Source organism: Symphalangus syndactylus, chromosome 9 (assembly GCF_028878055.3).
Source record: "Symphalangus syndactylus isolate Jambi chromosome 9, NHGRI_mSymSyn1-v2.1_pri, whole genome shotgun sequence".
Classification (NCBI taxonomy): Eukaryota; Metazoa; Chordata; class Mammalia; order Primates; family Hylobatidae; genus Symphalangus; species Symphalangus syndactylus.
In genome coordinates, this window is record NC_072431.2 from 63,943,749 (window position 1) to 63,969,326 (window position 25,578).

The 25,578-nt window shown below is 48.8% G+C and overlaps 2 protein-coding genes and 1 non-coding gene across 10 annotated transcripts in view; 2 read left to right on the plus strand and 1 right to left on the minus strand.

The window, feature by feature from the left end:
- FKBP6 (FKBP prolyl isomerase family member 6 (inactive)) overlaps positions 1-19,686 on the minus strand; it is a 31,347-nt gene extending 11,661 nt beyond the window's left edge. Inside the window, exons 1-8 of one of the 5 annotated variants that reach the window (XM_055292906.1) lie at positions 19,533-19,686; positions 19,155-19,272; positions 18,397-18,486; positions 17,494-17,696; positions 16,064-16,183; positions 6,810-7,004; positions 6,262-6,371; positions 4,429-4,521 (exon numbers count right to left, since the gene is read on the minus strand). In XM_055292906.1, the coding sequence (XP_055148881.1) occupies positions 4,431-4,521; positions 6,262-6,371; positions 6,810-7,004; positions 16,064-16,183; positions 17,494-17,696; positions 18,397-18,486; positions 19,155-19,272; positions 19,533-19,574 (969 nt within the window). In that variant the 5' untranslated portion in view covers positions 19,575-19,686 and the 3' untranslated portion in view covers positions 4,429-4,430. Of the gene's footprint in view, positions 1-4,428; positions 4,522-6,261; positions 6,389-6,809; positions 7,005-16,063; positions 16,184-17,493; positions 17,697-18,396; positions 18,487-19,154; positions 19,273-19,361 lie in introns of those variants that run through there. The other 4 variants (XM_055292905.1, XR_008660088.2, XM_055292908.1 and 1 more) reach the window with 4 other exon arrangements.
- TRIM50 (tripartite motif containing 50) overlaps positions 1-25,578 on the plus strand; it is a 61,901-nt gene that overhangs the window by 26,653 nt on the left and 9,670 nt on the right. For 2 of the 4 annotated variants that reach the window (XM_055292888.1, XM_055292889.1), the window contains exons 1-2: positions 19,765-19,947; positions 23,009-23,425. In XM_055292888.1, coding sequence (XP_055148863.1) covers positions 23,027-23,425 — 399 coding nt within the window. In that variant the 5' untranslated portion in view covers positions 19,765-19,947; positions 23,009-23,026. Of the gene's footprint in view, positions 1-19,764; positions 19,948-20,083; positions 20,107-23,008; positions 23,426-25,578 lie in introns of those variants that run through there. The other 2 variants (XM_063646391.1, XM_063646390.1) reach the window with 2 other exon arrangements.
- Positions 8,439-8,546, plus strand: LOC129490833 (U6 spliceosomal RNA). The gene has a single exon (XR_008660325.1). It is a non-coding gene; the product is annotated as a U6 spliceosomal RNA (small nuclear RNA).

Genomic DNA, 25,578 nt, shown 5'->3' on the forward strand with positions numbered 1-25,578 from the left:
TCTAATTCATCAACTGTAAAATGGGGATCATATCTACATTATGCAGATCTTACATTAAAAATATTAACACATGTAAAACATGTAGCAGAATACCTGGCATTTAAAATATGATTAATACAAATTTTGACCAAAATTAATAAAAATACACTAAGAAAAAAGTAATGAATGCTAGGCAATACTAGCAAAGCAACCTAGAAGAAAAATGTTATGATAAACCAAGAGCAAAAGAATAAAAGCCACGCGTAGGTAAGCTGACCGTGTGGGTGGTCACCTCGCCCTGCACCCCTGGTCCTGCCAGGTAACCCAAGACTCCCTCAAGTTCCGGCCGCCCCTCATGGAGCTTTCCCAGTCACTCCTGGTACATGGGGACCAGCCCTGGACTCCTGGTTCTGGCCCCTGCCCACCCACCTCTGTTAGCAGATGGCTGATATGTCACTAAAGCTGCCCTCCTCCACAATCAGTAACTTCAGTTAGGGCATCTTCAGCCCCTCGGGCACTATGGTCATGCTCCCTCAGGTAAGGTCTGGTTTGTCAGGAGAATTCTTCACAGAGAGTACCCTCCTGTCGGTTCCAGATGGCAGGCCACATACTCCTGCCACCTTTCTGCTCTTGCCAGTAGGATCACCTCCAGGCTGCCATCACCTCTCACTCAGACACCTGCCACCTGATGGACCTGCCACTTCAAATGTGTCCCCATGCTGCTCCTTTAGCCCCAGAGCAGCCCAGCTCTGGCCAGGTCTTCTCCTCCTCTATAATGCCCTACAGAATGCCACCCACATTCCAAGGAGGCCCCAAATGAAAGGACAATATCAGGACCTCTCACAACTCCCTCCTGGGGCCCCTTGGGCCCATCCCCCAGGCCTGGCTCAGCAAAGCCTCTCTCTGATCAGGGGTGCTCCCCCACAGCCCACTCTTGAACACTGTGATTTAATGGACTTGTCTTGTTGTCCCTGTTTAGACCCCCAATCCCTGCAGGTCAGGGCTGCAGAAGTGGTACTGGAACTCTTTCTATATGCCACACAGCATCTAGAGTGCCCACCAACAGTCGGCTCCCCACAGGGATGGCGGGAGACAGTGATGAAGGCGGGCCACATGGGGCAGGACAGGCATGGCTTTCCCCCGTTCGGAACACTGTTTCCTCTGGCAGCCATTCCTTGCATTTGGTATGTTTGGGAACAGCAGGCAACAAAATCTGTCTGCTCTTGAACCAGGCCTCTCCTGCTACTTCCTTTCCTCGGGTGGTGTTTTTTGATGCTAAGTATAGGAAGTCATATTTCATCTCTGCTGCGTGCCTTGGGGATGGGAGCTGCTACCTCTGCCTTGAAGGTATGCAATTGCCTGATGGTAAAAAGGACCAGGAAGGTGATCTAATTTCTCCCTTCACCCACCTCTCAGGCCCTCCAGCTCTGCTCAGATAGACCCTAACAGGGACTGCACCAGCTCCCGAGATGCCCCACAGCCCTGTGGAACACAGTGGAGTGGCCCGGGACAGATGTTTCCCCAAAAGCAGTCAAAAGTGGCCCCTTCCACTGTGTACTCCATGGTGGGAGAACTCATGGTAGGACATTTGACTGGTAAATCTCCTATCAGGTCAGATTCTGTCTTCCTATTGTGTCGGCTTACTGGTCCTGACCTTTGGAAACCACAGAAAAAATTTCACCTGTTGTATGTTAACCATTTAAATGGCTGAAAATAGCTATAGAGCTCCCTTTACAGCTCCTTTCCAGACACAGTAAAATGATCACAAGGGCCTCAGATACCAGCATGTCAGGATAGGAAGGACAAAACACAAACTCCCATTCATGGGGTTCTACATACCCCCAACCAGGCCAGAGTCCTGCCCAGGATCTTTCAAACTGAGAGTTATGTTTGGGGCAGGAACAGGAGGGAGGTTTGGGGTACAGAACTCTCACTTCATTAGGGATGAGGCTGCAGAAAGGGATGTATGGGCACTCCCTACGGAGGGAGAAAACAAAGCTGAGGGGAGACTGAGTCCCTAAGGCCCTCAGAGCTGCCTGGTCGCTGTCTGCCCAAGGACTGCCAAACTCCTCCTCAACTCTGTGAGCCACTCCCAGGACCCCTTCTGCAAATCTTTTTTTTTTTTTTTTTTTTTCTGGCTGATGCTAAAGATGGGTTTCTGTCCCTGGCAATACCAAGGGTCTGACAGCCAATCCCAGAGCCAGCCTGGAGGATGTTTTATTAGAGGCTGGTCTATTGCTTTGGCTATTTCATACTTAGTCCAACCAACATTTCCTGAGCACCAATCGTGCACCTGGCATGGCTCCAGAAGCTAGAAAATGCAAAGATGGAAAAGGCATACTGTCTACTATAGTCAGAGGCTTAGAGCACATAACTAATAATTAAGAGAACACTCGTTCCACCAGAAGTAATCTTACAAGTCAGTGGTATCTAACATCTAAGATGAAAGGAACAAAAGTTAAAATTGTCCTAAGCCAGGTGCAGTGGCTCAGGACTGTAATCCCAGCACTTTGGGAGGCCAAGGCGGGAGGACCACCTGAGGTCAGGAGTTTGAGACCAGCCTGACCAATATGGTGAAACCCTGTCTCTACTAAAAATACAAAAATTAGCCAGGCGTGGTGGCTCACGCCTGTAGTCCCAGCTACTCGGGAAGCTGAGGCAGGAGGATCACTTGAATCTGGGAAGCAGAGGCTGCAGTGAGCCGAGATTGTGCCACTGCACTCCAGCCTGGGTGACAGAGGGAGACCCTTTAAGAAAAAAAAAATTGTCCTGGTTAGTGACAACTAGGTTGTCAAGATGACCGGATTTTTAGCTTCTTTTAAATGACTAGGCCACAAATACTACAGAAAAAAAGGGGAGCAGGGAGAGCAAAGACACAAAAGCTAAAACTTACCACAACTGCAACAGCAGTGGCAATATGACAGTGGTGGCTACTTTAGAACACAAATACAGTCATTGCTGATGGTGAGATAAATGCTGGAGTTGGAAATCTGGGGGAAAGCATCTGAAGATCAGCAGCCTCCAGTCGTACAGACTGAAAAGGCTGGGAAGCAAACATGATGGAGAGGAAAACTGCTGCCCAGCTGGGCTGCCCAAGCCCTTGTCTGGGATGGACCCTGGCAGACCTGGGTCTTCATTCATGACAGGATTTGTGGGGTCACAGTCCAAAATGTTTGGCAAACAGTCACTGCCCTTCATTTTTACTGGATACTAGAAGTGGCCAAACAAGGGGAAGTCCTCTGGCTCACATCTCAGTTCTGAAGACCTGCAAATATGTACTCCAAAGGCCCCTGAAAGACCTGAAGGCCAGGGTTCACAGGGCCAGCATCAGTGACGAAGGCAACATTTACCTGTGATGCTGATGGGAGCATCTGAAAGTGCAGATAGCAGCAGTTTATGGACTGCTGTGAAAATGTCGGGGATGAATAGGCCTTTTCACTGCCTCCTCTCAAGCCCCTCTTGTAGGGAGATAGAGGAAGCAACAAAGGAGAGATTTATCACCATGAGCCCGTTCAGCAGCTGTTTTCTTGTTTTTCCTTGTTTAACTTCTCTCGAGACAGCAGAGTTATCTGTGCAGCTAAGCAGGTGTTTCAGGCAGGTGATTTTGTTTCCATTAATTTTATTAAATAGTAGACCAGACTGGAGGGTTATCTCATGTGCTTGGGAACTCCCGCCCTGTGCCTGCAAAATTACTAGGTGTGATCTTGGGAGGAATGCTATATTCCGCTCCCTGTTCTTTATAAAGATCTTCAAATCTCTAACTCTAATAGGAAGCAGAATTTAAGAGCCACAGCCCATCCCTACCCTGCGATCTTGTCTGCTTTAGTAATGCATTAGAGACACAGTCAAGTTGGAGGCTTTTCAGTTCTCAGGAGAAAGAAGATGAAGAGAAGCTTGACATGTCAAAGCCCAGCTCTAACAACCATCACATTCGTGACTCTACTCATAGTCTCATGTTCCAAGCAACTGCAAGGAGAGTTTCACATAAAACATGAAGAAAAAGGTTTTTTAAAAAATAAATTTAGGCTGAGCGCCACGGCTCACAGTTGTAATCTCGGCTACTCAGGAGGCTGAGGCAGAAGAATCGCTTGAACCTGGCAGGCGGAGCTTGCAGTGAGCCGAGATCGCACCACTGCACTCCAGCCTGGGCAACAGAGTGAGACTCTGCCTCAAACAAACAAACAAACAAATAAATAAATAAATAAATAGCTCAAGGCCCCCTGAACCTATACATTTAACCCGCAGGTCTAGGCGAACTTTCTTCTCATGGGAAAGGTAGGTGTGCAGCACGTGCATCCTGCACTACCGTTGTGTTGTTCGTTACAGCAAGGAACTTGTCTACCCCTCGTCCACCCTCAGCTGCAGACAGCCACCATTCACTTGGGGATGGAGGAGAGCAGCACGCTTCTCCATCCGGAAGCCTGTGTGCCACCCCGGCCCTTTGATTACCTTCAACTTTCTCCTGCTGTAGAACCATCGCCACAGGGTGCAAACATGCGGTGCCACATTTCTTTCTCTTTATCCACATAGTCCCTGTAACAGCTGGAGAGGGAAATACACACTCATTAGAGGTCTGTGTTTGGAGGAGGTGACATCTGGTGGCTGGAATTCTCCACTCACATCCAGAAACACTGAAAATTCATCAGGACTCAAACTGAATCGGGAGGGATGGAAGTAAGCTGGAGAGGTGGGGAGGCAGGGAAGGCTCCCACAGCTGGCCAAGGAGCCAAGCCCCTGGACAAAAAGCCTGTAACTGGAAGGGACAGCTGCCTTGAAGGGCAGGTGCCTCTGGCCACCAGGCTCCAGGCTGAGTCTCGCCAAGCGACCCCTCACCCTCAGCAGCTTCTAACCTCTCCTGATTTTCTCACTAAAGAATGACCAGATCTGACAGGATACTTTTAAATACCAGAAAGGAAATTGCTGGCAAGTCCTAAAAGGCTTGAAATGTAACCCAAGAGATACTCACATCTCAGACACTAATGCCAAGCAAGCTTTAACTAGCAATCTGGACTGAATGTTTAATATTAAGACAAGTAGAGAACTTCACCATTACAGAAGAAGATATACCTTAAAAACCATGGACCTATTACCAAGTGATGGAGTTATGGGGGACTCCTATTTATAGGTAGACATTTTCAAGGTTTTCTACAATGAACACAAAACTTCTATAATGAGAAAAAATTACATCACTAAAAGACTGGTGTGCTTAGTCACGTGGGTAACGAGGAGGTCAATCCATGGGTATGAGTCAGACCCGAAACGCCTGTTTCTGGTCGCATGAGGACCTACGAGGGGCCTTTCTGCACTTGGTTAGGAGCAGTGGTTCTCGGTGGAGCACGCAGGGAAGAGCGCACCAGAAGACTCTTTTTAAGTGACACCAGGACCGGTTGCGGTGGCTTGTGCCTGTAATCCCAGCACTTTGGAAGGAGGAGGTGGGGGGATCACCTGAGGTCAGGAGTTTGAGACTAGCCTGGTCAACGCGCTGAAACCCTGTCTCAACTAAAAATACAAAAAAAATTAGCCAGATGTGGTGGTACATGCCTGTAATCCCAGCTACCTGGGAGGCTGAGACAGGAGAATCGCTTGAACTCGGGACGCGGAGGTTGCAGTGAGCCGAGATCACGCCACTGCACTATAGCCTAGGTGACAGAGAGGGACTCCATCTCAAAAAAAAAAAAAAAAAGGCCGGGCACGGTGGCTCAAGCCTGTAATCCCAGCACTTTGGGAGGCCGAGGCGGGCGGATCACGAGGTCAGGAGATCGAGACCATCCTGGTTAACATGGTGAAACCCCGTCTCTACTAAATATACAAAAAATTAGCCGGGCGTGGTGGTGGGCGCCTGTAGTCCCAGCTACTCGGAGAGGCTGAGGCAGGAGAATGGCGTGAACCTGGGAGGCGGAGCTTGCAGTGAGCCGAGATCGCGCCACTGCACTCCAGCCTGGGCGACAGAGCGAGACTCCGTCTCAAAAAAAAAAAAAAAAAAAAAAAAAAAAAAAAAAAAAAAAAGAGTGACACCCTCCTGCCTCTCTAGGGGGTGCTTATTTGCGGTAGGGGGAACAGAAAGGTGGGTGATGATGGAGATGTATAGTCTGGCAGTCTGTCCCACCTGCTTGCTGGGAACTGCTGGTGCAGTGCACCGCCAAGCACTTCAGAAACCCAGCTGTAGAGGGGGCTGCCTCCTAACACTCTGGGCAACACTGCCAGACTGTCCTTTACCCAGGTGGACAGACCAGAGTCGCAACCCCACCCATCTCTCTTCATGCTCCTGCAAACACAGCTCACCTAGCCAGTTTCTTCAGCTCGTTATTGATGTCGTGATTGAAGGGTTGCTCCTTCTGGGCTCGAACTAGAAAATCCCGGGCCTTTTGATACTCAGTCAGGAGAAGACAAGCCTGTCCCAAGGAGAGAACTTTAAAAGCACAGTTAGAAAAGATACCATTTGGCTGGGCACAGTGGCTCATGCCTGTAATCCCAGCACTTTGGGAGGCCAAGGTGGGCGGATCAACTGAGGTCAGGGGTTCCAGACCAGCCTGGCCAACACGGCAAAACCCCATCTCTACTAAAAATACAAAAATTAGCTGGGTGTGATGGCGCATGCCTGTAATCTCAGCTACTTGAAAGGCTGAGGCAGGAAAATTGCTTGAAGCCAGGAAGCGGAGGTTGCAGCGAGCTGAATTTGCGCCACTGCACTCCAGCCTGGGCAACAAGAGCGAAACTCTGTCTCAAAAAAAAAAAAAAAAAAAAAAAAAGCATTTTTGCAGTAGCTGAGTTGAGCACTGCTACTACCTTTTCCTGGGTGTTTATTCCCAAGTCACTGGCTTCCAACTCACCTGTCCACACCTGAAGAGGGCCTTGGCATTCTTTTGGTCAATGATCAAAGCCTGCTCTCCATAGCGCAGGGCTATGGTGGGTCGGTCTAGCTTCAGGTATGTAAAGGACAGGTTCAGGAGAACAGGAAGCTTGGCGGCCTCCACCAGGTGCTGCTCTTCAGGGGGTGCTGATCGCTGGCACAGAAGCAACAGGGCCTGTGAAGAGGGAAGACAGATGGTCAAGAGGAGTAACAGTCTTATGTACAAAACCCTAAATAATCCACACACAAAAACTATCAGGGCTAAAAATCAGCTGTTATAGGTTGCAAGACACAAGATCAACATAAAAAGTCAGGTATATTTCCTTTTTCTTCTTTTTTCAGATGGAGTCTTGTTCTGTCACCAAGCTGGAGTGACCTCAGCTCACTGCAACCTCCGCCTTCTGAGTAGCTGGGACTACAGGTGCGCACCACCATGCCCGGCTAATTTTTTCATATTTTAGTATGACCATTTTTGGCCAGGATGGTCTCGATCTCCTGACCTCGTGATCCACTCGCCTTGGCCTTCCAAAGTGTTGGGATTACAGGCGTGAGCCACCACGCCCGGCCAAAAGTCAGGTATATTTCTATGCTCTAGCAACGAACTAACCAAAAATGAAATGAAGAAAACAACTCCATTTACAATAGCATCAAAAAGAATACAGTAAGTAGCAATAAACTTAAAACAAGTGAAAGACTTGCACACTGAAAACTATAAAATGTTATTGAAAGAAATTAAAGATGATTCAAATAAAATGGAAAAATATCTCATGTTCATTAATTGGAAGACTTAATATTAAGATGGTAACATTTCCCTAACTGGTCAACATATTCATGCAACCCTACCAAAATTTCAACAGCCTTTTTTGTAGACACAGACAAGTTGATTAGATAATTCATATGGTGGCCAGGCACAGTGGCTCATGCCTGTAATCCCAGCACTTTGGGAGGCCGAGGTGGGCAGATCATCTGAGGTCAGGAGTTCGAGACCTGCCTGGCCAACATGACGAAACCCCATCTCTACTAAAAATACGAAATCAGCTGGGTGTGGTGGCAGGTGCCTGTAATTCCAGCTACATGGGAGGCTGAGGCAGGAGAATCACTTGAACATGAGAGGCGGAGGTTGTGGTGAACTGAGATCACACCACTGCGCTCCAGCCTAGGTGACAGTGCAAGACTCCATCTCAAAAAAAAAAAAAAAGAGTCACATGGAAATTCAAAGGGCCCTGAATAGCCAAAATACTCTTGAGAAAGGACAAAGCTGGAGAACTCATATTTCCCAATTTCAAAACTTACTAAAAGACAAAAAATAAAAAACACGAAACTTCCTAAAGCTACAGTAATTACGCCAGTGTAGCACCAGCCTAAGGACAGACATGTAGATCAATGAAATTGAACACAGAATCCAGAAATAGATTTATATATCTATAGTCAACTGATTTTCAATAAGGGTGTCCAGACCATTCAATGGGAGAGAAGAACTATTTTCAACAAACAGTGCTGGGATGAGAGGCTATCAACATGCAAAAAAATGTCTACCTTACACTGGATGCAAAAATTAACTAAAGTGGAGCATAGCCCTAAAAGTAGGAGTTAAAACTCTTAAGACTCTGCGCTTGCTTCGGCAGCACACATACTAAAAATTGGAAAGACAGGGAGAAGATCGGCATGGCCCCTGTGCAAAGATGACATACAAATTCATGAAGCATTTCATATATTTTTTTAAAAAACTATCAGACTTTAGAAGTACACATAGGTGTAAATTTTTGTGACCCTAGATTAGAAAATGGTTTCTTAGATATAACACCAAAAGCACAAATAAGCAAAGACTTAGACTTCATCAAAATGTAAAACTTTTGTGTTTCAAAGGACACCACCAAGAAAGTGAAGAGACAGCCCACAGAACAGCATAGAGCATTTGTGAATCCTATATTTGTTAAGGATGTAGTATCCAGAGCACATCAACAACATTTACTCCTCAATACAAAGACAAATGACCCAACTTTCAGATATGCATAGACTCTGAATAGACATTTTTCCAAAGAAGATAGACAAAGAGTCATTAAATGCATGAAAATATGTCCAATGTCATTAGTCATCAGGGAAATGCAAATGAAAACCACAGTGAGATACCACTTCACATCCGCTAGGATGCCTAACTTTAAAAATATAAAATAAGTGTTGGTGAAGATGTGGAGAAATTAGAAGCTTCGCACATTACTAGTGGGAATGTAAGATGGTACAGCTGCTGTAGAAAACAGTTTGGCAGTTCCTCAAAAATTTTGACAGTTCCCGCACAATCCAGCAATTGCACTCCTAGGCACATACCCAAGAAAACTGAAAATGTGTTCACACGAGAACTTGTACATAAATGCTCACTGCATCAGTCATAATAATCACAAAGTGGAAACAACCCACATGTCCAACTGATGAATGGACAAAAAGCAGCAGAGCCATCCAACGGAAAAGTAGCCTTACAAAAGAATGAGGGTCTGGGTGCAGTGGCTCATGCCTGTAATCCCAGCACTTTGGGAGGGTGAGGTGGGTGGATCACCTGAGGTCAGAAGTTCAAGACCAGCCTGACCAACATGGTGACACCCTGTCTCTACTAAAAATACAAAAATTAGCTGGGTGTGGTGGCGGGTGCCTGTAATCCCAGCTGCTTGGGAGGCAGGAGAATCGCTTGAACCTGGGAGGCAGAGGTTGCAGTGAGCCAAGATCACGCCACTGCACTCCAGTCTGGGCAACAGAGACTCTGTCTCATAAAAAACAAAAAACAAAAAAAAGAATGAGGTTTGTACAAGCTACAACATGGATAAACCTCAAAAACATGCTAAGTGAAACAAGCCAGCCACAAAATGACACATATTTGACAATTCTAGTTACACAAAATGTCCCGAATAGGCAAATCCATAGAAACAAAGGAGAACAGAGGCTATCTGGGGCCAAAGAATTGTGAGTTTCATTTCGGGGTGAGGAAAATGTTCCGGAATTAGATAGTGGCAATGGCTGCACAACTTTGTGAATATACTAAAAACCACTGAATTGTACACTTTAAAAGCACACATTTTATGGTATGTGAATCATATCTCAACAACAAGAAAAAAAATAGTAAAACAAAAAAATGGATGAAGGCAGAGCCTGCACTTCCTGGGACTCCATTTGGAAGGTGTAAGTAGAATGGAAGAACTGGAAGGACATGATGGCTCACACCTGGAATCCCAGCACTTTGGGAGACCGAGGTGGGTGGATCACCTGAGGTCAGGAGTTCGATCAGCCTGGCCAACATGGAAACCCCGTCTCTACTAAAAATACAAAAAATGAGCTGGATGTGGTGGCAGGTGCTTGTAATCCCAGCTACTTGGGAGGCTGAGGCAGGAGAATCCCTTGAACTCGGGAGGCGGAGGTTGTAGTGAGGCCGAGATGGTGCCAGTACACTCCAGCCTGAGTGATAGAGACTCTGTCTCAAAAAAAACCAAAAAAACAACAAAAAAAGAACACGGAAGAACTGGAAAATGTGTCAGGAGATGGCAGCACAGGCAGAAAGTCATGAGCCTTCCTTGGTCTTCCCTTCCATCTCTAAACTCTGGGCATTCACCAGGCAAATTCTCATCAACTGTCTTCACACCTTCTGAATGGATTCAGCTCCCGTTCACATCACCAGCTGGAACCTCACGCCTGAACCTTGCTCTCATACCCAAATGAAATCATGAAGCAAATTGTTAGCTACAGGCCCTGCTTACCTGCTCATTCCCATGAGTAATCAAAATCGAAAGTAACACATTTCTTTCCCAGTTATTCCTTGGTTTAAATTTTTTTTCTCAGACCAGGAAGTTTCTTTTTTTTTTTTTTTTGAGACGGAGTCTCGCTCTGTTGCCCAGGCTGGAGTGCAGTGGCGCAATTTCGGCTTACTGCAAGCTCCACCTCCCGGGTTCACGCCATTCTCCTGCCTCAGCCTCTCCGAGTAGCTGGGACTACAGGCGCCCGCCACCATGCCCGGCTAATTTTTTTGTATTTTTAGTAGAGAAGGGGTTTCACCGTGGTCTCGATCTCCTGACCTCGTGATCAGCCCACCTCGGCCTCCCAAAGTGCTGGGATTACAAGCGTGAGCCACTGCGCCTGGCCAGACCAGGAAGTTTCAAGTAATTCCATTCTTCTGTTTCCTTGATCTCTTATATATACAACTTCATCATATACAACGTCATCAAGTCTAACCATCCATTTTGTGGGAGTACTTCCAGAGCTTTTTCTTCTATTTGCACAACTCACAGCTGCTTTAACACATTCCTGGATCCTGTTAAGGGGTTTAGCCGCAGCACACCCAGCACAATGCCTAACATGAAACAGATCCTGATTAAAATGAAGTTTGTCATTTGACATGTCCTGCACACAGTGGTGTGCTGGTACATGTTTAATAGCCAGCTCTCGGGGGAGGCGGAGCCCTGTTTGTAGCATTTGCCTATTCCTATGCTGTAAATATTCCTCCCAGAGCTGATTTCAAGCTACCAAAGTGACATTAACCAGGGCACACAACTCCTGAAAATTTTACAGTTGAAATTTTGAGTTTTCACGAGCTCCAGCACAACTACTGCCTCTTCCCCGAATATGACTTTTATCAACACACTCTTCCTCAGTGGTTCCCTGCCATCCACTTCATCAAGTCCAAATCCATCCACACATATTTGAATGTCTTCCTGAATCTGGCTGCCTCCTATCACCTATGATTCCTTAGATGTAACCTATGTTTCTGACTAGGAATCTACCAACTGTGGCCTGAATAGGTTCTGATCACTTCCATACCTTTGCTCATCTTTTTTCCTGCCGAGAGTTTATGGTGGAAGGCACAAGACAGCTCTCAGGGATCTCTTTTATAAGGCCACCAACTCCATTCATGAGGGTTTCATCTTCATGACTTCATCATCTCCCAGAGGCCTCACCTCTTAATATCACATGGATGATTAGGTTTCAACATACACATTTTGGGGAGACACAAACATTCAGACCATAGGTATTGGTTAGCTGTTGGAGCTGCATTTAACTCCCTAACTAGATTCAAATCCCTTGAAAGCAGGAAACCCAATACTTCTTGTGTGACCCAGACAATGCTGAGCAAAAGGTGGAGACACAGTGGTGCTGACAATGTCAGTCCGCTGCTCCAAAGACTGAGAAACTTTCCACTAGGAAAAGACGTGCAAAACCTCTAGCTCAGCAAGGCAGGCTCCACACACATCCCTACTTTCTCCAACCGTAAGGGACTATGACAGGTAGTACTCCAACACGAGCAAAGGACAGGAAAAGGACCAATAAACCCAAAGGATCAGGGTGGGTGGCAATGTGATGACTGATTTGGCAGAGTGGTGCCAATGTAAAAGGGACTGGTCTGCCCCTCAGAGCCTGGAGAGACCTAGGAACTGATGGAACCAGGAACTAGAGCTATCTGGTGGGGCTGAATAAAGGAGGTCAGGTCAAATGTTCCCCAGCCTGTCCACTGCCCCTATGTGTCCAGATGGCCTCAGCAATCACGAGGTCTCCTTTCTGGGAAGATGGAACCAAAGAGGCCTTTGACTTGGGGGCAGGCTGGAGCAGACAGCAGGAAGGTGGTATACTGGTAAGGGGCTATGAAAGGGAATCTCAATACTAGACAGTGAGAACCTCTGTCCTGCTGCCCAGCTTGGCTCCCAGAATGCCACTCCCTCGGCACGTACATGGGGCAGAAAGAGGAGGACTCAGTGGACCCTGAGGAAACACCTACATAATTCTGATGTGTGCAGGCTCTCTGACCACACTGCAACCTGCCCCACCAAGCACCTGGAGTTCTCAATCAGCTTTGTGATGTCTCTTTTAAATCTTAGTGGTTAAAGATCACCAGGCATTTGAGGAAAGCCTCCGTGAAGGAGGTAGCCTCCTGCCTCCCAGCAGCTGTCCTCCCTTCCTTCATAGTAATAGGACTTTTTTTTTTTTTGGCCAGGAACAAGTACAACCAGAATTTAGATATTTGCTAGCCTTCTTTGCAGCTAGGCAAGGCCTGGAGAACAGGTTCTGGAAAACATAATTCAGTAGAAGCATATGACAAGGACCTTCCTTAACAGAGCTGTACATGCCTCCAGCCTTTCTTCCCTTCTGCTACTAGAACTCAGAGACCCTCATCCTGGACTACAAGGCCAGAGTCTCACCCTAGAAATGAGAGCTGGGTATCTGAAAATATCTGGAGCAGAGTCACCAACTGGCCCTAGCTTGCATGCCTCTACTCTAGCCTTTTACATGAGTGAGAAATAAACCATCTTTAGGTCATTGACAAACTTAGTGCAAAAGGACACAGTCCCCAATATGTAGAAAAACCAAACAGAAAAAGAATGAGATTAAATTATAATCGACAGTCTAAATATATAAAATAATATACGCATGAAACGAGAACAGAATGCTAGGGAGGGGAAGAACAAATAGCCCTTCAATTTTCTAAAATTTATTTTTTGTAGAGATGAGATCTTGCTATGGTGCCCAGACTGATCTTTAACTCCTGGCTTCAAGCGATCCTCCCACCTTGGACTCCCGAAGTGCGGAGATTATAGGTGTGAGCCACTGTGCCTGGCCCCCCAATTTTAAATGAAAAATTCATCAGAAGAGGTGGCAAAAAGTCAAGGAAACCTTCCATACGTGACACAAACAGGAGAACAGATGGAAGCTAGGTGGGGAGCGGGGAGGGAAAGGCAGAAGCTCAGTGCAGCAAGTCTGATAATAGGAGTTCCAGAAAAAGAGGGCAGAGGGAACAAGAGTAAATTTTCAAAGAAATAACTCAAGAAAGTCTCCCAGAGTGGAGGAAAAGTTTCCTGAATGAAAAGATACACACACACAGAGGCACATCACCGTAAAATTTAGGAATGCTGGGGGGAAACGATCTTCGTCTCTACAGAAGAAAAAATAGGTCACATAGAAAGGAATAGGAATCTAAGTAGTAATAAGATTTTGTTGTTGTTGTTGTCAGCTTTGAGCTCAGAACTAACAAGACCTTTTTTTTTTGAGATGGAGTTTCACTCTTACTCCCCTGGCTGCAGTGCAATTATGCCGTCTTGGCTCACTGCAACCTCTACCTCCCAGGTTCAAGCAATTCTCCTGCCTCAGCCTCCCAAGTAGCTGGGACTATGGGCACCCACGACCATGCCCAGCTAATTTTTGTATTTTTAGTAGAGACAGGGTTTCACCATGTTGGCCAGGCTGGTCTTGAACTCCTGACCTCAGGTGATCCACCCGCCTCGGCCTCCCAAAGTGCTGGGATTACAGGCATGAGCCACCGTGCCCAGCCAAAAGACTTTTTAATACCAACTCTAGACAAATATGTATTTAAAAACCAAGAATATTTTATACATACATCAACATACTCTGTTAAAACAAAGGAGTAAGTTGAGAAAAAAACAGGAAATCCACAAACTAGCATTATAGGGCAGCCCCAGGACAACAGCTGTGTGGCAGGCCCCAGGGAGATTCCCCCCTGGCCATGCATTGTGGGGTCACCTGGGTGGGAAGGAGGGAGGGGAGAAGAGTCTGGTGCTTGTGTTACGTTAAGAGCTTTCCAGAAGGCCCTCCAGAGGTTTCCCTTTATGTCTCCTTGGCTAGACCCTTGTTACAGGGACACCCTAAGCTCATAGGAAGCTGGGAAGATGTAGTTTTTTAAATAGTACACTGCTGCTTTGAGTGAAATGGGAGGTTCTGTTAGGAGGAGGGGGAATAGATATTGGGTGACAGGGTCGGCAACATTTGGCCTATGTGAGTATATTCCAGGGACAGTGCATGCATGTGTGGTGTTTATTTTTTGAGACAGAATCTTGCCCTGTTGCCCAGGCTGGAGTGCAGTGGCGCGATCTTGGCTCATTGCAACCTCCGCCTCCTGGTTCAAGTGATTCTCCTGCTTCAGCCTCCCGAGTGGCTGGGATTACAGGCACCCACCACCATGCCAGCAAATTTTTGTATTTTTAGTAGAGACGGGGTTTCGCCATGTTGCCCAGGCTGGTCTCAAACTCCTGACCTCAAGCTATCCACTCGCCTCAGCCTCCCAAAGTGCTGGGATTACAAGCATGAGCCACTGTGTCCAGCCATGTTTGCTGAATGAATAAAATTACGAAGGAAACAGAAAATAGCTCAGCATAACCTACACAAGAAGCAAAATCACAACAGGAGGCTTGATGACGCTGGAATTGCCTCAGGCTAGAATCGCCAAATGTCAGGGACATGAAATGATGATGGCAAAGGGGTGGAGAAATCGGTTGATGGAGGACCTAATAAGCACTGGGATGAGAATTTTTATAAGTTAATAAACTGAATTGTTTTAGAGCAGTGAGATGGAAATTCTAAACACTTCTAGTTCAAGTACGTAGACAGAGGCAAATGTTTTTCACAACCTGAACACACCCATGTACCCAAGAACCACATCAAAACACAGAACATTCCCAGGTGCCTCCCAATCCCGTGAGTCCCCTCTCCAGCCCTTATCCCCCCGTGAGTCCCCTCTTCAGCCCTTATCCCGCTGTGAGTCCCCTCTCCCTTATCCCTTTGGCATGAGGATTTTTTTTTTTTTTTTTTTGAGATGGGAGTTTTTTCGCTCTTCTTGCCCAGGCTGGAATGCAATGGCACAATCTCAACTCACTGCAACCTCCACCTCCCTGGTGCAAGTGATTCTACTGCTTCAGGCTCCCGAGTAGCTGGGATTACAGGCACCCACCACCACGCCCAGCTAATTTTTTATTTTTAGTAGAGACGGGGTTTCACCATGTTGGCCAGGCTGGTCTCAAACTCCTGACCTCAAGTGATCTACCTGCCTCAGCCTGGCATGAGGGTTTTTTTAAATGAGATTTTTCTTAATGGCTGCTCATGGAAAGTAGGGAGAAAGACAAAAATCTGTGTTTTTTGCCAGGCGCGGTAGCTCACGCCTGTAATCCCAGCACTTTGGAAGGCCGAGGTGGGCGGATCATGAGGTCAGGAGATTGAGACCATCCTGGCTAACACGGTGAAACCCTGTCTGTACTAAAAATACAAAAAAAATTAGCCGGGTGAAGTGGCAGGTGCCTGTAGTCCCAGCTACTCGGGAAGCTGAGGCAGGAGAATGGCATGAGTCCGGGAGGCGGAGCTTGCAGTGAGCCAAGATTGCGTGGTCGACAGAGCAAAAACAAAACAAAAAACCTGTGTTTTTTAAACAAGGAAGTTTTCAGGATCTAAACTTACACTTAACTTTCAAAGCATTCTTACCCTTTTATATCTCACTTTGGCATCATAGAAACGATTCTGGCGGAAAAGGTAGTTGCCAAACTCCCGTTCTGTAGCTGCCACTTTCAGGACCTTCTGAAGTGGAAATTGGTCTTGCTGCTCCTGAGGACCAGAGACAAGAATACTCAGCAAGGAAACTAAAAGCCGTAATGCCACAATGGAAGTGTTAGTACACGTGAGCCCAGGAGTTCGAGACCAGCCTGGTCAACACAGTGAGAACATGTCTCCATTTAAAAAAATAGTAATTGAAAGAAAGGAAGTGTTACTACAGCTGTGAGCTCTTCTTTTTTCAGATCATGCACTTCTGTTTACAGCCTTCTGTGTTGGAGTCACCTCTGAATCTGACAGAAGCCACACCAGTGTTATAACCGGTCCCATTTTACACCCTAGAGCCAGAAGGAAGTCTACGTCTTCAGTCTTCTCCGATGTTCTCTGAGGAAGCAGTGTCCCATGGAATCAAAAACTGACGGAACTTGCCAAGCACAGAAGTCAGTGCTCAAAACCACTATTTGGCCACCAAGCACTGAACAGGTCTTGGTTTGCTCAGGGCCCTGGTGGTCTTTATGGTCGTGAAGCTCTGCCCTGGCCATCTTCAGAGTCACCCATAGAGCTTCTTTGGTCCCGGCCCCACCCCCCAGATCTTAAATGAGTTCACCACAGGTGGGACCAGGCATCTGCAAGAAACTCGCATCTCTGAAGGATGGGAAAGGGTGAGCTCCCTCACTTGGAGTGCTGACAGTTTAGCTGGGGAGATTCCATGTGAAGACATAAACCCTGGCATGGACCACCTCTAAGGCCACAGATGGAGTCAGTGTGAGACAGCATGATAAAGACAGTGCCTGTGACTGCTGATGGGGTCAGAAGCCCTGCATCTACGGGACAGGGTTAAGTGAAAGGCTACAAAGAGGAGGCAAGACTTAAGTGGTGAGGACAGTGGCCATACATCCCAGTTTGCCTGGGACTGTCTCAGTTTAAACCCGATGTCATGGGTAACCCCTCCAGTGAACAGCCCCTTTTACTCTCACCTGTGCTGGGCTGGACAATCAATTATTCAGTCACCCTAGTTATGAGCTACCAATGCCTGCCTTGCTGGAAACCAAACAATGATGAAAAGCAAGTGTTCACTGTCTCACAGGGAGAACTAGGCAAAGGGTGACTGGAAAATCAGTTCAAACCACTAATCCTTAAACTCACAGCCTTACCTTGCCCAGCACATTTATCTACACATGAGAGCCATTACTAAGACAAACACAGACTAGGAAGCAGAGGAACTCTGCCACCACCACACAGGAGCTGCGGGGGGACCCTGGAGCAGACGATCAGCCTCAGGGCAGGCTATCTAGAAGAATTACCAAAAACACCAACCTATTCATCTCTCTATAAAGTGCTGACCTCTGTGCTCTGGAACTTACAGCTGAGAGAGCACAAAACTTGTCCGACTCAGCAGAGTCTAGGAAGTCAAGCAGCTCAATCTCGAACAGGACAGTGGTGTTTGGGGGGATCAAGGGAGGGCAGCCCAGCGTTCCATAGGCGTAGTTTGGTTTGAACAGAAACCTGGCCAGCTCTCCTCTCCGCATGCTCAGAAGGCCCAGCTCCATGCCCCACAGTGTAATATCTGTAAGAAGGGACAAAGAAGGTGGGTGAAGCTTGCTCAGTATCCTGCCCAATGCTATCCGTTTCTTCCCCCTCTAAGTCAGCAGTACTCTGGCCTCCATGTCTCCCTCACAAAGTTCCCTCTTCCTGCAATGTCTTCCTCCTGAGCCTGTGCCCAGCTTCTAGTGATAGAAATTTTATTCAAACTTCCGGGCTCAGTTCAAATGCCCCCACTTCCAGGAAGCCTTCCCCGAACCTCCCAGCTAGAATTAATCATGCCTTCATTAAGCACACCCACAACACTGCTTTCACCTCCCAGGCACTCATCCGATTCTACCAAGTGAGCTGAGTGCAGGTCAGTCTCCTCCACTACATTGTGAGGTCCTTAAGGGTGGAAATGTTCTAATCTTCTGAGTACATCCTCTCTTTTCACCACGTATTGGGGGAAGTAAGTATTCGAATGAGTTTTACTTAATAAATGAACAAAGAAACATTCCCAGTGGTTAGTTAAGTCAGAGTGCAAAGATTATACCTTGCCTGTTAAGCCATCTCCCAAATGCCTAGGTCTCAAGGGGAGAGAACATGGCTGTTTTACCAAAACCCAGCCTCAGCAAAGCCAACTCAAAGAACCTGCGCTCTGAGCAGTCTTCCCAGCATGAGGCATCGTGCCTCATCTCGCCCCTAAACAATTCCTTCTTCTCCAGCTCCCACTCTGAACTTACCCTCTCCAAGTTTCATTAGCCGAGGAGTTTTCCTAAAGTAATTAGAATCGAAGGGTCTGTCCATGTGTTCCAGGTATCCCGAGTATTTCACTAGGATAGAAGAAAGAATGTAAGGAAAATGGACCCAAAACACCCACGCCTCCATAATATCGAGTCTCTCATTATCACACAGAACAATGTGATCAGATTAGCTTAAGCTGCCCGACACCCTGAGGTACAGGAATAAATCTTCTCTCTGCATTTTGGGTGCCGGCCCTTTGGCTCAGAGGTTCAAGAGCTTTGTGGAAGCATCACGCAAAGGGGACATGGGGTCCCTAGCTTTCCTCTTAAAAAAACTAATTCAGGCCGGAAGCAGCGGCTCATGCTTGTAATCCCAGCTACTGGGGAGGCTGAGGTGGGAGGATCACTTGGGTCCAGGAGTCTGAGACCAGCCTGGGCAACATAGAGAGTCTCCCATATCTACAAAAATATTAAAAATTAGCCGGCATGGTGGATCGCGCCTGTAAATCCCTTATTTGGGAGGCTGAGGCAGGAGAATCACTTGAGCCCAGGAGGTGGAGGCTGCAGTGAGCTATGATCGCACCACTGCACTCCAGCCTGGGCAACTGAGCAAGACCCTGTTTCAAAAACAAAAAACAAAAATCCACTTCAAATAAAGCATTTCCAACCCCATTAAATGCTTTTTGAAAATGTGGCCTCTCTCTTCCCAGCAGAGTGCGATGACATGGATCCTGCGGACAAACCGCCCCAGGGCGTACCTAGCACTGAAGCATCAGGCGCCACCAGGTCTCCAGCTCCTTCTCGGATGACGTCCTTCAGCACGCCCCGGTCCCCCGAGATGTCCAGCATCCTCTGACTTAACCGCTCGTACAGGGACTGATGGAGAATGAAAGCCAGGCCTCAGAGCCGCAGACCCACCCGGCCCCCCCTCAGCGTCGACGTCCCCGAAGCGTCCCGGCCCTCACCTGGCTGGGGGCGTCGTCCCCTTCCAGGACTCCCTGGTTTAAGGCGCTTCCCCCCATGTCCTAGCTGCCCTCCCTGTGGCGTGAGCCTTCAGCCTGGTGCGCCCCGCTGCCCTCCCTGGCTGTGACTCTGGTGGGGTTCCGAAGGCCCCTTTATGCCCGGCAGACCCCTACCGACGGCGGCATTCCATTCTGGGGCCACGAGGAGGCACTCATCGTTTTGTTCCAGCTGCTGCCAACGGCCCTGGCCCTCGAGAGCTGTGGAACTACAGAGGCCACACGGTGAGGTGCGAGGTGTGGCCCGTAATGGGAGCGCACGAAACATGATGGGACACGTAACGGGACCACGCAGGGCACGTCGGGCACGTGCAGGGGCGTGAGGTGGCGGCACGTAATGGGAGCGCGCAGAGCATGATGGGGCACGTGCGGGAGCGCGAGGCGGGGCATGTAACCATAGCGTGCGGGGCATGATGGGGCACGGACGTGGGGGTTTAGGTGGGGCACGTAATTGGAGTGCGCGGGGCATGATGGGGCACCTAACTGGAGCGACAGAGAGCATGATGGGGCACTTGCAGGGGCGCGAGGCTGGGTACGTAACGGGAGCGTGCGGGAAATGATGGGGCACCTAACGAGCACGCAGAGCATGATGCGGCACGGGTGCGAGGTGGGGCGCACAGTGGGAGCGCGTGGGGCATGATGGGACACATGGCGAGGCTGTCAGGGCACAGGGGAAGCACTTTTGGAACACGTGAGTGACAGGGCTGCCGCCGTTGAAGGAGCCCTCGGAGTGGCTGCGTGGTGGGGCACGTGGGGCAGGTTCAGGAAAAAGGATGCAGCATGTGATTGCAGGGCAACCTGGTGAGGACACGAGAGCCACCTGCCACCAGCAGGGTTCAGGGCTCCCAGGTGTGGGTTACTTCCACCTTCTTCCACTTTCCCACTTCCATTGTGTTCTAGAGAAATTTAGGCCCAGACAAGACAGTGACTGATTGATTGATTGACAGAGTCTCGCTTTGAGCCCAGGCTGGAGTTCAGTGATGAATCTCAGCTCACTGCAGCCGCCACTCCCTGGGCTCAAGAGATCCTCTTCCTTCAGCCTCTCAAGTAGCTGGGATTACAGAACTGCACCACCAGGCCCAGCTAATTTATTTTTTAGTTTTTAATTTGCTGGAAAGATGGTTTGTAGCTTTGTTGCTAGGCTGGTCTTGAACTCCTGGCTTCAAGTGATCCTCCAGTCTTGGCCTCCCAAAGTGCTGGGATTATAGGCTTAGGCTACAGCCAACATTCAATACTGCCCCATTGGGGGTTAAGTTTCCAACACATGAAATTAGGAGGATACATTCAAACCACAGCAGTATATTATGACCATAATATTCATTAACTATATAACAGGCAGGGTGCGGTGGCTCACGCCTGTAATCCCAGCACTTTGGGAGGCCAAAGCGGGTGGATCACTCCAGGTCAGGAGTTTGAGACCAGCCTGGCCCACATGATGAAACTCCATCTCTACTAAAAATACAAAAAATTAGCCGGGCATGGTGGCAGGTGCCTGTAACCCCAGCTTCTTGGGAGGCTGAGGCAGGAGAATCACTTGACCCCGGGAGGTGGAGGTTGCAGTGAGCCGGATCGTGCCACCACACTCCAGCCTGGGCAACAAGAGCAAAACTCCGTCTCAAAAAACAAACAAACAAAACCTGTATAACAGAGTGTCATTGAATTTCTAAACGTTGAAAGACTTCACATTAAAAAAAAAACAAAACTCACAATTCAATATTATTGAGTGAAAGTAGCCAGACACAAAAGAGTACATTCTATATGATGCTGTTTATGTGAAATTCAAAAACAGTCCACGTGACAACATGGTAATAAGGACAGTGGCTGTCCTTGTTAGGAGTTATGACTGGGAGGAGGCAGGAGGGAGCTTTCTGGAAACACTCTACATCTTGTTCTTGAGAGTGGGTGTATATACATCAAGTGTTTATCAAGCTGTGTGGTTAAGATTTGCACACTTGTATATGTTATACCTCGATTTTAAAAATCTAAGTAAAGAAAGATACCTTCAAATATCTTAAAAAAAAAAAAAAAAAAAAAGAGGCCAGGCTTGGTGGCTCACACCTATAATCCCAGCAATTTGGGAGGCTGAGGTGGGAGGATTGCTTGAGTTCAAAACTAGCCCAGGCAACAAAGCGAGACCCCTGTCTCTACTAAAATAAATAAAACAATAAAATAAAAAATAGATTGAACCATCATCTGCCAGTTTGTATTAGAAAAAGAGAGAGAGGGAAAGCTGGGTGCAGTAAGGCTCATGCCTGTAATCCCAGCACTTTGGGAGGCCAAGGTGGGAGGAGTGCTTGAGCCCAGAAGTTGAAGACCAGCCTGGGCAACAAAGCAAGACCCGGTATCTACAAAAATTTTTTAAATATTAGCTTGGCATGGTGGCATGCGCCTGTAGTCCCAGCTACTCAGGCAGCTGAGATAGGAGGATGGCTTGAGCCTAGGAGTTGGAGGCTGCAGTGAGCTGTGACCACACCACTGCACTCCAGCCTGGGCAACAGAGCAAGAAGCTGTCTTTCCCCAGCCCCCAGCACCCCCACCCAAAAAAAGGAGAGTAAGAGCACGAGTTTGAGATTCAGAAAGAACTGTTTCCCAACACCTATCTGCTCCTGTTGGGGTCATGAGGTGTGGACGGTGTACCCAGTCCCTGTGTTTCTGCCCCTCCTCCACAGTGGCCAAGGCCAGCACCTGAATGTTATCAGAGCAGGCTCAACAAAGGCTGCCTCCCCAGTCCCGTGATGTAACCCAGTTTCCACCTGATTCTGGTGACCTTGGGGACACAGGGGCGTTGCTGGGAAAGGGGAGGAGAGAAGGGGCAGAGACCAGGCAGTGGTGCAGGCGTCCAGCTGCACTTCCCACTTCTGACTCTGTGCCTGCTGTTCCCTGCTGGGAAGAAGAAAAGCCAGTGATGCTGGCTTGAGGCCGTAGTGGGAGGCCCAGCGGATTGTGAGAAGCCAGGTATTCCAATGTCGGGCTCTCCCTGGGGGCTGCTGGTGCTTCTCCTGTCTCATTGACAAGCTTTCGTGGGGGAGCAGGTGGGAGATCAGGGTAGAGGCCTTGTAGGTTCCAGGCTCTGTAGAATTACCTGGGAGTGTCACCTATAAGTGTAGAGTTCTGGGTCTCACTGGAGATCCCCTGAAGCAGATCCTCTGAAGGTGGGCCTCTAGAATCTCTATTATACTTTTGCTTTCAACAGTTTCCCGAAAGTCTGGGAACTGATCTAGAAGTTGGGAGCTTGCCTGGGTTTTGCTGCCCAGTTCTAGGTCCGGATGCCTGCCGGGGCTGGACCTTGCATTATTAGTGTCACTGCAAATGACCCTGCAGATGGTCTCTTTCATGCTTGTCTCCAAATTTGAGTAAAAAATGTAGACACACACACACACACACGTATCTTCAAGGGACCAGTTTTTTCACTGCAGTCTTTTGTTTTACAGCTGGGGAAACTAGGGCCCAAGGTCATGTGGGTTAGGACTGGGATCCAGGACTCAAAGTGTTTCCTCTGAAATTCTGGTGCTCTTTAGGGTTCAGGGTGGTGGGTGAGTGCTGGACAGAGGGAGGGGAGGGGACAGGACTGAGGTCGGATGCCTGTGTTTCAGCCCAGGCAGTGAGTGTAGATGGCTTGGCAGGTGAGCCTGCCAGAGCTGGAGGACCGGCTTCAGTGTCCCATCTGCCTGGAGGTCTTCAAGGAGCCCCTGATGCTACAGTGTGGCCACTCCTACTGCAAGGGCTGCCTGGTCTCCCTGTCCTGCCACCTGGACGCCGAGCTGCGCTGCCCCGTGTGCCGGCAGGCGGTGGACGGTAGCAGCTCCCCGCCCAACGTCTCCCTGGCCCGGGTGATCGAAGCCCTGAGGTTCCCTGGGGACCCGGAGCCCAAGGTCTGCGTGCACCACCGGAACCCACTCAGCCTCTTCTGCGAGAAGGACCAGGAGCTCATCTGTGGCCTCTGCGGTCTGCTGGGCTCCCACCAACACCACCCGGTCACGCCCGTCTCCACCGTCTACAGCCGCATGAAGGTGGGGAGCGAGGGTGCAGGGGGGCTGGAGGGGCCCGCGGGGACTGGATCCTGTGCTCTCTGGCACCATCACCTGGCACCAAAATGATCCAGCTATCCTCGATTTCTCTGCAGCCCTGCCCTGGTGCATTCATTCCTTAGCGTTTGGGCGGCAGCTCAACCCAGGTGCCGGGGATTGAAGCCACACGCACAGGATGGGAGCTCCCTGGTGTCACGTGCTCACCCCTTCCTGTTTTTTTATTTGCAGTTCTGGTTTGTTTCTTTTTCTTTTCTTCCCTCTCCTTCCCTCTTCCTCTCCCTCTCTCCTTTCTTTTTGGAGACAGCGTCTCACTCTGTTGCCCAGGCTGGAGTACAGTGGTGTGATCATGGCTCACTGCAGCCTCCAACTCCTAGGCCCAAGCAATCCTCCCACCTCAGCCTCCCGAGCAGCTGGGACTACAGGTGCACCCCACCATGCCCAGCTCATTTTTTATATTTTGTAGAAATGGGGTCTTGTTATGTTACCCAGGCTGGTGTTGAATTCCTTGGCCTCCAGAGATCCTCCTGCCTGGGCCTCCCAAAGTGCTGGAATTAACAGGCATGCGCCACTGCCCTAGGCCCCTTGTTTGTTTCTGGACACTCCCCTGTTTGCACTCTCTGGTGCATGAGGGTGGGGACTTCATTTTGTCCCCTGGTGTATTTCAGTGCCTGGAGCCATGCCTGGCACATTGTAAATGTCCAAAATGCTGAATCAGTGAATTCCTGCCTTTATAGGCCATCACCAAACCTAGCAGATCACTCTTTAAGACGAGTAATAATAATACCTGGCTGGGTGTTATGTATATAAAACACCTGTTATAAAACACATGGCTGGGTGGCTTATGCCTATAATAACAGCACTTTGGGAGGCCGAGGTGGGTGGATCACTTGAGTCCAGGAGTTTGAGACCAGCCTGGGCAACATAGTGAGACCCTGTCTCTACAAAAGTTTCAAAATTAGCCTGGTTGGCCAGGCACAGTGGCCACTCCTATAGTCCCAGCATAAAGCTGGAGGGAGCATGGGTGGGGGTGAGATAGGCCCATCGAGGTAAGCTACGGCCAGGGCATGGAGAGGCCAGTGTGACCCAGGAAGGGATTTGGAGTTTATTCACAGGATGAGGGAGAAAGGCGGGGGCTGGAAGGTTTTAAGCCCGTGATGATATGCTCAGATCCCTCTGGCAGAGGGGAGCTTTGAGGGTGAGATAGAAGGACAGTGAGAGATGAGGGTGCCAGGACCTAAGTTGGTGGGAACTGGGACAAAGGCCTGGGGCAGACCAAAGAAATTTCAAAAAGAAAAAACCCTGACAACTGTGTGTGGCAAGGAGGGTGAGGGACGGGGAGGTTGACTCCAGCTCTGTAATTCCCCCTCGCACAGATGAAGTGATCGCAAGGGAGGATCTGGCCGTGGGCAGGTGGAGCGGGAGGTGCCTGGGGATGTGTAGTCAGGTCGGGGGGCGTGCAGACCAGGACAGCGATAGGGCTCAGGGTGACAGGTGTGGAGGGTCCTTCCTCCTGGTGGTCACTGAAGTCCCCTTTGGTGGAGAAGACCAACCCAGGAGAGTCTACATAGTGACAAGGGAAGACACTGATGATGACCCCAAGGGGTACCAGCCTTAAAATCTGGATTGAGCGAGAGAGAGCCCTGAAAAAGGGATAGAAAGAATCCTCAGAGCGGGAACAGCGGCTGAGTGTGGCCTCCCGGAAATCAGAGAGACAGAGACTGAAGGAGGAGATCACATGCGTGAAATGTCTCTGAGGACTGAAAAGTGTTAGATGCAGCAGTAAGAACTGATTGTCTTGGCAAGAGCGGATTTAGGGGAGTATGGAAGGTGGAAGCCGACTGCAGGTGAGGAAGCCGAGTTTATGTTTTATTAGTTGATGGGAAGGAGGGAGGGAAACAGGCTGGGAGCTTGTCTGTCCTTTGTGGTTAGGATCCAGCAGCCCAGCTTGGGTCCCTGTTTTAGATTTGGGCTTTTTTTTTTTTTTTTTTTTTGAGATGGAACTCGCTCTGTCGCCCAGGCTGGAGTGCAGTGGTGCGATCTCAGCTCACTGCAAGCTCCGCCTCCCGGGTTCATGCCATTCTCCTGCCTCAGCCTCCCGAGTAGCTGGGACTACAGGCACCCGCTAATTTTTGGTA